Source organism: Hemiscyllium ocellatum, chromosome 10, assembly GCF_020745735.1.
Source record: "Hemiscyllium ocellatum isolate sHemOce1 chromosome 10, sHemOce1.pat.X.cur, whole genome shotgun sequence".
In the NCBI taxonomy this organism is placed as follows: domain Eukaryota; kingdom Metazoa; phylum Chordata; class Chondrichthyes; order Orectolobiformes; family Hemiscylliidae; genus Hemiscyllium; species Hemiscyllium ocellatum.
In genome coordinates, this window is record NC_083410.1 from 21,317,142 (window position 1) to 21,330,815 (window position 13,674).

At 37.9% G+C, this 13,674-nt stretch overlaps 1 protein-coding gene across 5 annotated transcripts in view; it reads right to left on the bottom strand.

Moving 5' to 3' along the window:
- Positions 1–13,674, bottom strand: part of birc6 (baculoviral IAP repeat containing 6) — a 256,486-nt gene that overhangs the window by 125,033 nt on the left and 117,779 nt on the right. For 3 of the 5 annotated variants that reach the window (XM_060831329.1, XM_060831332.1, XM_060831328.1), the window contains 9 exons: positions 13,071–13,229; positions 12,742–12,875; positions 11,925–12,078; positions 11,715–11,831; positions 8,769–8,914; positions 8,554–8,680; positions 8,233–8,343; positions 6,530–6,663; positions 3,600–3,727 (listed from right to left, as the gene is read on the bottom strand). In XM_060831329.1, coding sequence (XP_060687312.1) covers positions 3,600–3,727; positions 6,530–6,663; positions 8,233–8,343; positions 8,554–8,680; positions 8,769–8,914; positions 11,715–11,831; positions 11,925–12,078; positions 12,742–12,875; positions 13,071–13,229 — 1,210 coding nt within the window. The remainder of the gene's footprint in view (positions 1–3,599; positions 3,728–6,529; positions 6,664–8,232; positions 8,344–8,553; positions 8,681–8,768; positions 8,915–11,714; positions 11,832–11,924; positions 12,079–12,741; positions 12,876–13,070; positions 13,230–13,674) is intronic. The other 2 variants (XM_060831330.1, XM_060831331.1) reach the window with 2 other exon arrangements.

Genomic DNA, 13,674 nt, shown 5'->3' on the forward strand with positions numbered 1-13,674 from the left:
TACTGAAGAGGAGTTATACTGTTAAAGATGCTTCCTTTTTAGTGCGATATTAAACCGAAGACCCTTGTGCCCTCGGGTGTAGAAGAAAGAAATCTCATGGACATGATAATTTGAAGACCAGGGAGTTTCTTTGAATGCCTGGACAGTATTTAATTCTCAATCAACATCTTTTAAATAGCTTACCTAGTCATTTATTTCACTGTTATTGCATTTAGCTTTACATTGTACAATACAATTCTTTCACTTTCTATATTCCAACAGCAATAACATTTTTCAAAAGACTAATGGGCTGATCAGCACTTTAGAATATCCCCCTGGTCACGAAAGGGAGAAAAATGGAAGAAATCAAGGAATTCAGGAAAATTACAATCAGAGAAGTGGTACTGAGTAAACTGTTCAAACTCCAGGTTGTCAAGTGCTCAGGTCATCATGGATTTCATCCCAGGGTCTAAACAAGGAACTGCAAGACTGAATTGATGAACATGCTTTAATTTTCCAAAACTCCCTTGATCCAGGAAGGTTTCATTTAAATAAAATAGTAAACTTAACTCCTTCATTCAAAAAGGAAGGCAAAAAACATGAGTTGGCTTTAAATCTGTCAAAGGGGAAATGTTAGATGCTCCAATTGAAGAATTTATAGCAGAGCATTTAAGTAAGTTCAAAGTAAGCAGGTAGAGTCAGCATGGTTTTGTGAAAGGAAAATCACTTTTAACCAATCTATTGGCATTCTTTGAGGAAGTATATTCCTGTTAGGGTGAAAGGAAAGGCTGGTAAGTATAGGGAACGCTGGATGAGTAAAGATATTGAGGGTTTGGCTAAAAAAAGGAAACATATGTACGGTATAGACAGGATAAATCGCGTGAATCCTTAGAAGAGTATACTTAAGAGGGAAATCAGGAGGGCAAAAAGGGAACATGAGATAGCTTTGGCAAACAGAACAAAGGAGAATCTAAAGGGTTTTTACAAATACATTAAGGACAAAAGGGTAACTGGGGAGAGAATAGGGTCCCTCAAAGATTAGCAAGGTGGCCTTTGTGTAGAACCGCAGGAGATAGACGAGATACTAAACGAGTATTTTGCATCAGTATTTACTGTGGAAAAGGATATGGAAGATGTAGACGGTAGGGAAATAGATGGTGACATCTTGCAAAATGTCCAAATTACAGAGGAGGAAGTGCTGGATGTCTTGAAACGCATAAAAGGTGGATAAATCCCCAGGACCTGATCAGGTGTACCCTAGAACGCTGTGGGAAGCTAGAAAAGTGATTGCTGGGCCTCTTGCTGAGATATTTGTATCATCGATAGTCACAGGTGAGGTACCAGAAGACTGGAGGTCGGCTAACGTGATGCCACTGTTTAAGAAAAGTGGTAAGGACAAACCAGGGAACTATAGACCAGTGAGCCTGACGTCGGTGGTGGGCAAGTTTTTGGAGGGAATCCTGAGGGACAGAATGTACATGTATTTGGAAAGGCAAGAACTGATTAAGGATAGTCAACATGGCTTTGTGCATGGGAAGTCATGTCTCACAAACTTGATTGACTTTTTTGAGGAAGTAACAAAGAGGATTGATGAAGGCACAGCAGTAGATGTGATCTACATGGACTTCAGTAAGGCGTTCAACAAGGTTCCCTATGGGAGTTTGATTAGCAAGGTTAGATCTCATGGAATACAGGGAGAACTAACCATTTGGATACAGAACTGGCCCAAAAAGGTAGAAAACAGAGGGTGGTGGTGGAGGGTAGTTTTTCAGACTAGAGGCCTGTGACCAGTGGAGTGCCATGAGAATCGGTGCTGGGTCCTCTACTTTTTGTCATTTACATAAACGATTTGAATGCGAACATGAGGTACAGTTACTAAGTTTGAAAATGATACCAATATTGGAAGTGTAGCTCACAGTGAAGAGGGTTACCTCAGATTACAACAGGATCTTGACCAGATGGGCCAATGGGCTGAGAAGTGGCAGTGGAGTTTAATTCAGATAAATGCGAGGTGCTGCATTTTGGGAAAGCAAATCTTAGCAGGATATATACACTTAGTGGTAAGGTCCTAAGGAGTGTTGTTGAACAAAGAGACCTTGGAGTGCAGGTTCATAGCTCCTTGAAAGTGGAGTCACAGGTAGACCGGATAGTGAAGGCGGCGTTTGGTATGTTTTTGTTTATCCGTCAGAGCATTGAGTACATGAGTTGGGAAGTCATGTTGCGGCTGTACATTGGTTAGGCCACTGTTGGAATATTACGTGCTGTTCTGGTCTCCTTCCTATCGGAAAGATGTTGTGAAACTTGAAAGGGTTCAGAAAAGATTTACAAGGATGTTGCCAGGGTTGGAGGATTTGAGCTATGGGGAGAGGCTGAACAGACTGGGGCTGTTTTCCCTGGAGTGTCAGAAGCTGAGGGGTGACCTTATAGAGGTTCACAAAATTATTGAAGGGCACGAATAGGGTAAATAGGCAAAGTCTTTTCTCTGGAGTTGGGGAGTCCAGAACGAGAGGGCATAGGTTTAGGGTGAGAGGGGAAAGATGGGGCATGGACGGGTTGGACCAAAGGTTCTGTTTCCATGCTGTGCGTCTCTATGACTCTAAGTAACATACTGAGAATGTGGTGGCACGTTGGCACAGTGGTTAGCACTGCTGCCTCAAAGCGCCAGAGACCCGGGTTCAATTCTCGCCTCAGGCAACTATCTGTGTGGCGTTTGCACATTCCTCCGAGTACTCCGGTTTCCTACCACAGTCCAAAAAAAAATTGCCCGTAGTGTTAGGTGAAGGGGTAGGACTGTTTCCACACTAAGTAACCTAATCTAATAAAGAGGAAAAGGAGGATAAACTGTATTTAAATTTACAGAGATACATATCTTATATGATTAGACACCCTCTTATATGATTAAGCAAAACATCAAAAGTTGCTTATGGTGTAGGGGTGCATACTGGCAAAGATAGAAGATTGGCTGGCAAACTAGAAGCAATGATTAAGCGTGAAAGGGTCTTTTCGCCAGTTGGCAAAATGCAACAAGTGGCGTGACACAGAGGTCTGTGCTGGAACTTTAACTGTTTGCAATGCATGTTAGTAACTTCAATGAAGGGACAGAGGATATTAATGCTACATTTGCAGAAAGTAAGGTGAAGGTGGGGAAAGTAAGCTGCGAAGAGACAAAGAGAATAAAGAAAGATACAGATTGATTATCTGAGTGGGCAATAGTCTGGCAAATGGTGCATAATGTGGGAGAATCTAAAATTGTCCATTTTGGATAGAGAGGACACAAAAATTGATCTTCAGAACCCTCTTCCTAAAAAACAACCTCTGTGGAGTCTTTGAATATCTTTAAAGTAAGGGTGAAAAGATTCTTGTCAGCAAGGGGGTGAAAGCCAGGGTAATCGGAAACATGGATTTGAGGTAACAATCAAATCAGCCACAATCCTTCCGAGTAACTCAAAAGACTGCAGTGGCCAAATAGTCCTGCTGTCTGTTCATATGAAAGATGCAATAAAATGAACATTCTTCAACTAATTTTAACCCACAATGGAAGATGATTCATGACTTAAAAGGTCAGTGGTAATATTAAGTATTAAATCAATTGATCACATTTTTAGCAAAATGCTCATTACCTTTCAGTTGAAAGTATATGTATAAGCTTCAACAGGAATTCACTGAACATCTGAGGATTGGTTGAAGAGAGGTGCACCTGGAGTCGAGTAAGAAACTCTAGCATAGCTTGAGTAGCTGTTGGTCCAACCTGAAAGACAAAAGACAGGCTAAACATACTTTGAAATGTAATGTCATTAAATCCCAAAGATGCATCTTCAATTGTAGAATTAAAATTATTGTCACAGTATGAAGTAACCACAATGCTCCATATCGATAATTCAACTTCCAGCTTCAGCTACAGGAATGCAAAAAGAGTTCATAAGATACAGAGCAGAACTAGGCCATTCAGCCCATCGAGTCTGCTCTGCCATTTGATCATGGCTAATGCTTTTCAAACCCATTCTCTTGCCTTCTCCCTGTAACCTCTGAAGTTCTTTTTAATCAAAAACCTATCTTTATCTTCAATGCGCTTAATGACTTGGCCTCCCCAGCCTTTTGTGGCTATGAGTTCCACAGATTCACCACTCACTGGCTGAAGAAATTCCTCCCCATCTCAGATTCTGAACAGTTTCCCTTCATACGGAGGCTGTCTACTGGGCTCGTAGTCTCTCCTACTCGTGGAAACATCTCCACATCCACTCTGTCCACATTTCTCAGTATTCTGTCAGCTTTAATACCAAAGCACCTTGGATAGAGTAGGGATGGCAGTTGGAGTTAGGAAACAGTTCAATCTCCAAATTATGCCCAGTAAGGAAAGTGAACTTGTGGGCATGTTATGAATAAATTTATTTGTGATGTCTTTCGTTTGGCATCACTGCAAACCTTTGCTCTTAAAGAATGTAACTTGGTCTATGCCAAATATAGTCTCGGCTAGAGGTCAATGGTTTCAGAAAGATGGGGAAAGAATTGGAGGAATATCAGAAAAATGGGTGACAAGAAGAAAATTTCCAATCTTAATTTTTGGTCTACCCTGCTCTTCATTCAGAATCCTCTCCTTTCAGTAAAAGCCATCCTCCAGTTTGACAACAATTTTAAAGGTTAAGCTTGATACTCTTGATTTTTGAATGAGCTGAAAGTAAACAGTGTGTGTTAAACTTGTGGCATCAACATATCAAGTTTTGATACCAAAGTATGGCAACATTCTACATATATTGAAACTCATTTCAATACAATTAACCAAAGTATCCAGTGCAAAATTAATTGACCTACACTATGATGTCATCAGTAAAATGACTGCACAAGTAAGTTTCCAGAGTTAGAATAAATATAATTTGCATCAACGTTTTTGGACTGTTGTCGAGTCAACTCAATAACAAAAGACACACTCATGATGCAAAAATATGCAGGACTTCAATTTCATGTGTAGATCAATTTAAATAACCTAAGAAATAATAAGCTTTTCCATAAAAAGCATGTGCAAGTGAATGTGCTTGCTCAACATACCCAAAGCATCAGGTGTGTGAAGATATTTGCTACTTGGAAGCTATCTACTTCCTTTCATTGTGACAACTAAGCAGTGTAGGAAAGGTCATTCCAGATCTGCGATTTGGTGTATTTGATCACCAGAGCAGCAACCATCAACATACTGGGCAAGTTGCAGCATACACCCGTAAAGGGAAACCACCAGGTTTGCCTTCTGCTAGTACAAATGAAAGGAATATGAAGTAGATTGCACTCCAGATGCACACTCTAAGTTTGTCTGATATCTTCTGTACCCATCAAGGCAATCTAGTGCAGTTTGGGTGCAGGATAATCTTTCCATTAACCTTGCCAGCTGAATTAGTTTGTTAAGATTTGGCAACTTCAACATTACATCTCTTGTGACAACATTCGTTTCTAGTATTGGACTGAAAGTTCAGAAGTCATTGCATCTTTTAATTTATATCCTGTTCCTAAAACCGATGAACACAAGACTCATTCACAAGTTGACTTGCTTACTTGCTTTCTTTAGGGTACATAATCAGAATAGTTTCAGTGGCGGTATAATCATATTGCCAATCATTGACTGAATTTTTACATGGAGCTAAGAAAGTACATTCATATTCTCAGAAGTTCACAAACATCACTAATGAGAAATCATGTATTTTCATTCAAAATAGTAGAGCCAAAAGTGGTCACTGAACTCAGTTGAGTTTTTTGATACAAACATGTATCTTTGATACAAACTTCTCCCCATACATTTAGCTATCAACAAGCAAAATTCCTATTTAATGCTTTATGAGCACTACAATTGCATCTTCTAACACTGCAGAGTGCTTCATACCGTGAATTAGCAACTAGTCCTAACCTTGGTGACATTAATTGGACAGACTCAAACAATCTACTGAATTGCAGATTGTAGTTGTTTATACTTTCTCTGTTCATTGCCTTGTCAAAATCCCACCAACACCTTCAAAAGAACAAGTGTTCCTCTTATTTAATCAATAGCCAACATACGTAATGAGAAAATTATTCTGGTGTTTGGGGTGGTAACATAAATTCTGGCAACAGTGTTGAGAAACATATTCACTCATGTCTCTGTTGTTCTGAAATTACTCCAAGCAGGGTCTAAAAAAGACCTCCCCATTGGAAGAAAGAATGGGTACACACTCTGTTAGTACCAATTTATTCTTCAATGTCTCCCATCATCTCAACCAGCAAACAGCTTAAAGGAAGTCCGGGATCAGAGCATCACAACTGGGTCAAGGATTAAGTAAAATGAAAAACTTCAGCTGAGAGGAAACGGGTGCTAACATATGGAACAAAGCCAAGTTAACAGAAATTTTAAAGTTAGATCAACAGCACACTTGAATTCAGTAACAGAGAATAATTATTCAACAACTGTCACATTGTCACTTGAGTCCCCAAGTAGATTAGAGATTTGGATAAAATAAAAACAAGAATACTGCCAAGAAAGATAGTTTTTTTTAAAAAAAATAACTTTTGACATTTTTGGTATGTATTTAGGTACCTGTGGGCTGTGTTGACAAGTACCATGAGGGCTGGTTCCTGAGAAGAATCTCACTAATACATGAATCATGTTCGGATCTGAAACCATCACCTGAGCTGTGTTTTCTTGCAACACGATGCTATTGCTTGGAGCAACTGAAACAAAAAAAAATTGGCCTCCAATAAACTTGCTGCTGACATAATGTTTAAAAATTAAGTACGCATCTAAATCCAACTTATGCACGGTAAGTGTTATGTTCATTTTTCTTTTCCATTCAGAGGATGTGGGCTTTGCTGGCTGTGCCAGCATTTATTAAACTCATTATAAAATTTAAATACAGTAAGAAAGTTACGCATTCATAACATTTTGTAAATGATTTAAATTTGCAGCTTCTAAATTGAAGTCCATTTTTATTTGCCAAAGTGAATAAAGCAAACAAGGAAAACCCTGGAATGATAAAAATCTCCTGTTTGAAAATGTCAAGTTAATGCTCTCCTGGGTGGCATAGAAAGCTTAAGATAGTTTCAATATTTCCTTTGGCCCTAGTCTGCACCTTGCCTGAATATCATTCACCAAACATCTTTTTTCACTCATTCCTGAAGAACGGCTTATGCCCAAAACGTCGATTCTCCTGCTCCTCGGATGCTGCCTGGCCTGCTGTGTTTTTCCAGCATCACATTTTTCAAATTTTTTTCACTGGTCAAGATTTCAATTTCTAGCATAAATGCCTCCTGTTCTGCCCTTGAATTCTGCATCTTGTATGTTCTTTCTCATTAGTCAACCAATCTGCCAATTGCACATGTGCTTTATTGGCTGCAATCTTTTAGTTGCACACAATCGGAACTTAAGAGGAAGAGCTTGATTAGAATATTGGAAGGTTGTGCTGGTCATCAAAAACCTCCCAAATATTTTGCCTTAGCTTCCTCCTTCTATTAGTTCCATATGTCCCCAGCTCATTTGAGCACTTTTCAATATTCTGTTCAGCAATCATGCAAAAGTTGAAGCTGCAATTCAAATATTATACTAACTTCCAATTGTGTTAAAACCTCAAAGTAATTCAGCTATTTCATCACTGATTTTAAAACTTGTTCAAAAGTACGCAATCCGAAAACATGGAATTCAGGTTTGCATTCATGATTTTATTTTCCATTTGCAAAATCCACTTATGCAGTGCAAGTGCAGGAAGAGATTAGATGATTAAACAAATCTTTGTAGCAATGTTGAAAATGCAAGCTCTTACCAGTTCTAACTAGTGGAAGAAATTGTCACTGTTAGGTATATCATAAGCCTTCGTGATCCTGAAGGCCTCCATCAGGTCAACTCTGAAGCTTCTCTGCACTCAATTCCTCAACTTCTCTTCACAACAGTATCACAAATAAACTCACATTCCACCTTTATCACTGCTTTGAACCATATCCACAGGCTAACTAAGCTTTGGACAAAAGATCTTCATTACTGACAGAGAAGAAAGCAACTCAAAAATAAATATAGCTCAAGTTTCAAATAGCAAATCGTACAGCTGGAATATGCAAGCGTATGAATAAGTGAATAGTAGGCATAAGTAAACCATAACTTAGGGAGGTTATTATTTTGTTTAAATAGGATCTTAAAAGACACCAAATATAATTAGACTAATCCATGGAAACTATGCTCAGGGTTTCTCTGCACAATTTTGCATTACTAGAGGAAGGTAGAAAAATTTGAAACTCAAAGGGATCACTTACCATTCAGCTGCATGTTCGTCATGAGAGTCAGACTGTGCAAAACAAGGCACCAAGTCCGCAGTGAAGTGTTTGGGTACCAGGCTAACACTGTTAAGAGGCTAGATATTGAAGCTGCCATTTAAATGAAAAGACATGTTTTGAGAAAATCGAAGTTCACAGAGTGGACAAGTTTTAACTGTCAATAGGCACTGATTATCTTTTAAAAATACTTCGTATTTTGTCTCCAAAAATATATATACATATGCAAACTTAATTCAGCAATTTTTGGATGTTTGAGAAAATGAAGTAAACAGCCTCTACTTTTGGTAATAAGCAGCTCACCTTGACTTAAAGGGATTGTTGGAACTCTGCTTGCATTAAATAAAAAAACATCAGTTCCAGCTTCTTCATTTCCAACAGAACAAGCATTCATGCTCAATGTAAGCCATAACTGCAATAATGATTCCAACTGAAATAAAATTAAAAAGTGCAATTAAAAAAAATGAAAATGAAGAATCATAGTCAAAGAAACAAATGAAATAAGTCAGATCCTATACCTGAACATGATGAACCTGCAGCATTGAGAACAGTTTGTTGAAGCATGCACTTAACATGGGGATTGATGGCGGTGGCACAATTAGCTGGCTAGACGAATGCAAGCCCCTCAACATAGAGTCATCAGTTCCAGGAGGTGGCTGAGATACTAGAGCAAACAAATAAAACATTACCATTTAGTGCCCGACCTCTTTAACACATCATTAGCTATTACTCAAAGTGATAGTAGTTGGTATTCTACCTCTAATAATGTTCTATTTAAGTGCTAACATTTATTTAGAGGTTCTATTGCATTCACAGAACTATCGTTTTTAAGATCAAGGGAAAAGCCCAGAAGTGGGAGACTTTGGGTTTTGTTTTTGATTTTAGGTGGTGTTGGTCCTGTGGAGTGAAGGTGCTGGCGTTGAACTGTAATACATTGCATCAGTTGTATGACACTTTGATCTTTTACTTATAAATTCTGTGTCCTATGTACCTGTCCCCATTAGCTATCTGACAAACGAACGGTGTTCCAAAAGCTTGTACATTCAAATAAACCTGTTGGATCATAACCTGGCTTTGTGCGATTTTTAACTTAGTTCTGTGAAAACACTGGAACAAGAATAGTTATGCAAAATTTCTGCGAAGTCAGTATAAGATAGTGATTTTGATTACCATGGAGTGAAGAGTTGATCCACCATTTGATATGATCATGAATTCATTTCAGCCTCAACCCCACTCCTACCTATGCCCATTTCAAATTAAAAATCTGAGTAAATTTAAGGAACACGGACAATATCTCATGTGGGGCAGTGAATTTCATAGACTCACTACCTTTTGAAAGACATAATTCCACTGCAACTCTACTCTAAATCTGCTACACCTCACACTAAAACTACGACCTCTCGTTTTAGGTTGCTCACTATCGGAAACATCCTTTTTACATCTAATTTGTCAATTTCCATTAGCATTTTATGTATTGGAATTACATCTCTGACTCTTCTAAACTCAAGTGTATAGGCTTCAATTACTCCATAAGACAAACTCCTTACCTCTGGAATCAATCTAGTGAGTCTCCTCTGAACCAGTTTTTCATCCTCAAACTGAATTTGAGCTCTAGCATACCTTAATCACTCTTCCCTACAGTATCCTTTACTAGTTCATTCATTCATTAATCCCACCTCATTACACAAAACCAAATTCAGAATAACTTGGTCTCTCGTTGGTTTCCCAACAGATTGCTTCAAGAAACATTCGCTAATAAATTCAATTAACTCTCCCTCAAGGCAATCCTTACAAATTTGATTAATCCAACCTACATACATATTAAAATCACCCAGGATTATTGCTATATTTTTCTTATGAGCCCACAGTATTTCCTGGTTTATATTGTGCCTCATAATGGAGCTACCATTTAAGGACCTAAAGATTGTTCCCAACAGGGACTTTTCTCCTTTGCTATTTCTCATTTCTACCCAAACAGATTCACATTATCTTAAAGCTGGGTGCCATTGAGTTGAGGTATGTGGTAGCTCAAAGAAGCAGCTATCACAGTTCCAGAATAAAGATTCAGCTTGCAAGCGACTTAAATGTCCTGAGGTGTTGGGAACATGGATTCTGGTGAGAATATTAAAGAGTGGTGTTTTGGGGACAGCACCAGGAGTGGTGTTTTGGGTACTATAAAAAAAAATCTGCCTTGTTTATTTTCAATTTATAAAGTTTTGGGATAATACTTGGGCTGTGTTTAAGATCTAGGAATTTATAAGTAGATAGTTTCGACTATTCCATTTTATTGCAGTTACTTATTTTTGTTTATAAAGTAAAACCTGCAGCAGCGTATGCTTATGTTTCAGCAAAAGACCACTTTATTAAAAAGGAAACAGATTAAAGTATGACTCATCAAACCGGGTTTCTGTCTGAAATTTGACTTGTCTGGTAATAACATCAGCCGTATTCACAACAGTATTAACTGTCTTATCGAATTATTCAAGTGATAAATAAGAAGAACTATATTGAGATGCATTTTGAGAATGCTGATACTCTGGTAACTTTACTCTGATGGACAGCAGTTTCCAAAGCACAAAAGACACAGAAGTTGTATAACTTACAGTCACATACTTGTTACAGCACGGGAGGAGACCATTCACTCCAGTTGATTCTGCACTGGCTCTCCAAAATAAGCAATTGACTTAGTGCCATTCTACCGCTTTTTCTCCATAATGTTACACATTCTTCCTTTATCTCAATCAATTTCTGACCAGACTCTGAAGCTACAGATGTAGCAACTCCCAATCAAATGCTAAGGTTCCCTCGGAAAGTTTTAAAACCTCACATGGAATCTTTTTAATGTTTAAAAGCTATTCAAGAAGAAATCTCAGCATGTATCCAAATGTGCACGTGGGGGAGGGGGGGGGGGGGGTTAAACTCAGCAACCTGCATCAATAAACAGCATTACTACAGGCTGCCAGCAGCACCTCACACTTCAGAGTTAGCCTAATTGCAGTTGAAGGATGATGTCAGAACAGCAGCAATATATTGAACACATCTCAAAGACATTCTAATTTGTGCTGCAACAAAATAAATGCAACACCGCTCATAAATCAGGCTGGGATAAATCTGCAATAGTAAGAGAATTAGAAAAGTAAAAAAGAAGTTTGCTGTAGTTTCAACTGATGTCCGGAAGTACTTCTCCAAAAAAAAAGGACAGTGAAAATCTGGAATCACTCTCCCATAGAGCCACTGATGCTCCATCAATTCAAAATTTCAAAACTCAGCTTGATGATATATTTGCCCCGGAAAACCCTAAGGGAATTGGAACCAAGGCTGATTATTGGGATAAAGTACAGATCAGCCATGATATAAATGAATGGCAAATCAGGCTCAAGGAGCTGAATGCCATATTCCTTTTCTTATGTTCTTATAATTTAGCACTCTGCTCCAGAGACTTGAGCATCTCTCCATCCATCTACCTGTAGGTGATGTATTAGTGAGAGCCTGAAGAATAGAATCAGCTTCCAGTGTAGCCATCATCTTCAACATAAGCTCAGCTTGCTGCTCCAAACCAACCTCCAGACGAGCATCCAGCGCTGCACCACAAACAGAACCAAGGATAGTTACTTTCTTTTCCTGCTAGCTTCAGCATCAAATAGCAACACAAATTACTTATGAAAGATACAAACCTTGCGAAATGGAAACGGATACACTTTGAGATCCATTCTTCTCGCTGGCAGGGGGTGGTTTTGGCATCTGAATTCCAACTCCACCAACATAAGGATTGTAACTGTAAGTCCCGTAGTCTGTACCCCAATAGTCGTACCAAGTACTGCTAATTGGCTTTTGTGAATAAAAAAAAATTGAAGAGCAATACTAATGTGTTTAATGCACACTTTACAATTCTCATCATTTTTTGTAAAAATGTTAGTATCATTCAGGAATCTACAGAATATTTAAAGTTTAAAACTAAATCTATGCTGGCAACCAAAATGCAAATGCTGAAATAAAGCAAACCCATTATTGCTACTCAAATGCAATAATTAAAATTATCCATTTTTTTTATTTGTACAGTCCCTAAAATTGTGTTGTCTTGGGCTCCCAAACATTACTGTTATTCAAATTTATGAAACCTAAACTGAATCCAATTCTCAATTCCGAAAGCATAACACAAGTTAAACAGACAATAATACATTTATAATGGTGAGTGCTCTGAAGGGCCATTGGTTAATTTTATGTTTTCAGAACTACCAATTCATTTAATAAAATTTTTCTCAAATCAGTAATAAGATTTTAGAAGTAGGATGATGGACAGTAATAGGACAAAATTTTTATTTAAATCTTTTGACAATTAACAAGGAAAATGAAAAGATCGAAATGATAGAGTTAGAAATGAGAAACCTCTTACTCCCAAGGCAACACAACAGAAGTCAAATTTGGCAACATTAACCAAACGAAAACAAGTTTTGCATGCAAAAAATATAATTTAAATCATATGTACCATACCTTGAATACTTTGGCAGCAAGTGGATCTTCATCAAAGTCAACATCTAGGGGACCAATATCAACATCCATGAGGTCTTGTAGCATGTCAAAGTCTTTGTCTTTATCTTTTTCCAAAGATGATGCAGATGGAGCACCTTTGGATGATGAAAACAGCTTTAACATTGCCAAGTATGTTAACTAATGTATGGAAATGGACCACATACACTCACCAGGCAATTTTAAGGCTGTGCTTTCTCTTTTAATTTATAAACTAAAAACTGATAATATATAAAACATAAAGTTAATAAATAGGCAACCAATTCACTACTTTGCCCTTGCAAGTCACATACCTGTAATATCTGGGGTCAGAGGTTCATCTATAGATTCCACAAGTGGAATTACAGGCGTTTGTGGCAGGGTATCATCAGAGTCAGCTGCCGATGCCCCTGCATCTTCACCAACTGCGCCTTCTTCCATAGTCTCTATTGTTACTGGTGACAAGAGCTCACCTGTTTCAATATTCAGAAAGGTTTGTAATACATTATAACTGGAACAAAATATTTTAGTATTTGTTAACCTATCCACACAGGACACAAAAGTTGGAACTTTTGGCAGAAATTAGGGCAAAAGAAAAATTCAAATTCTGAAAGTCTGTTATAAAAATACATTCACAACAGGTTGATCAGCATAAAGAGAAAAATGGTCTGCACTCTGATGTAGGGTTAATTCAATTTCATACAGTGACTGACCAGGTTCATTAAAATAAGTTGTATTAACTAACAAATTTCCCACAGCATTAATAAGCATTCAGCATTGAACTAATTCACTTACATACCAAGAGCCTTATAAATAATGACGTGACATCAATTATAAATTTCCACAATCTCTTGGATTCTGGAAAGTTCCTAGAAAATTGGAAAACAGCAACACAGGTGGGGACAAACTGTAAAACTA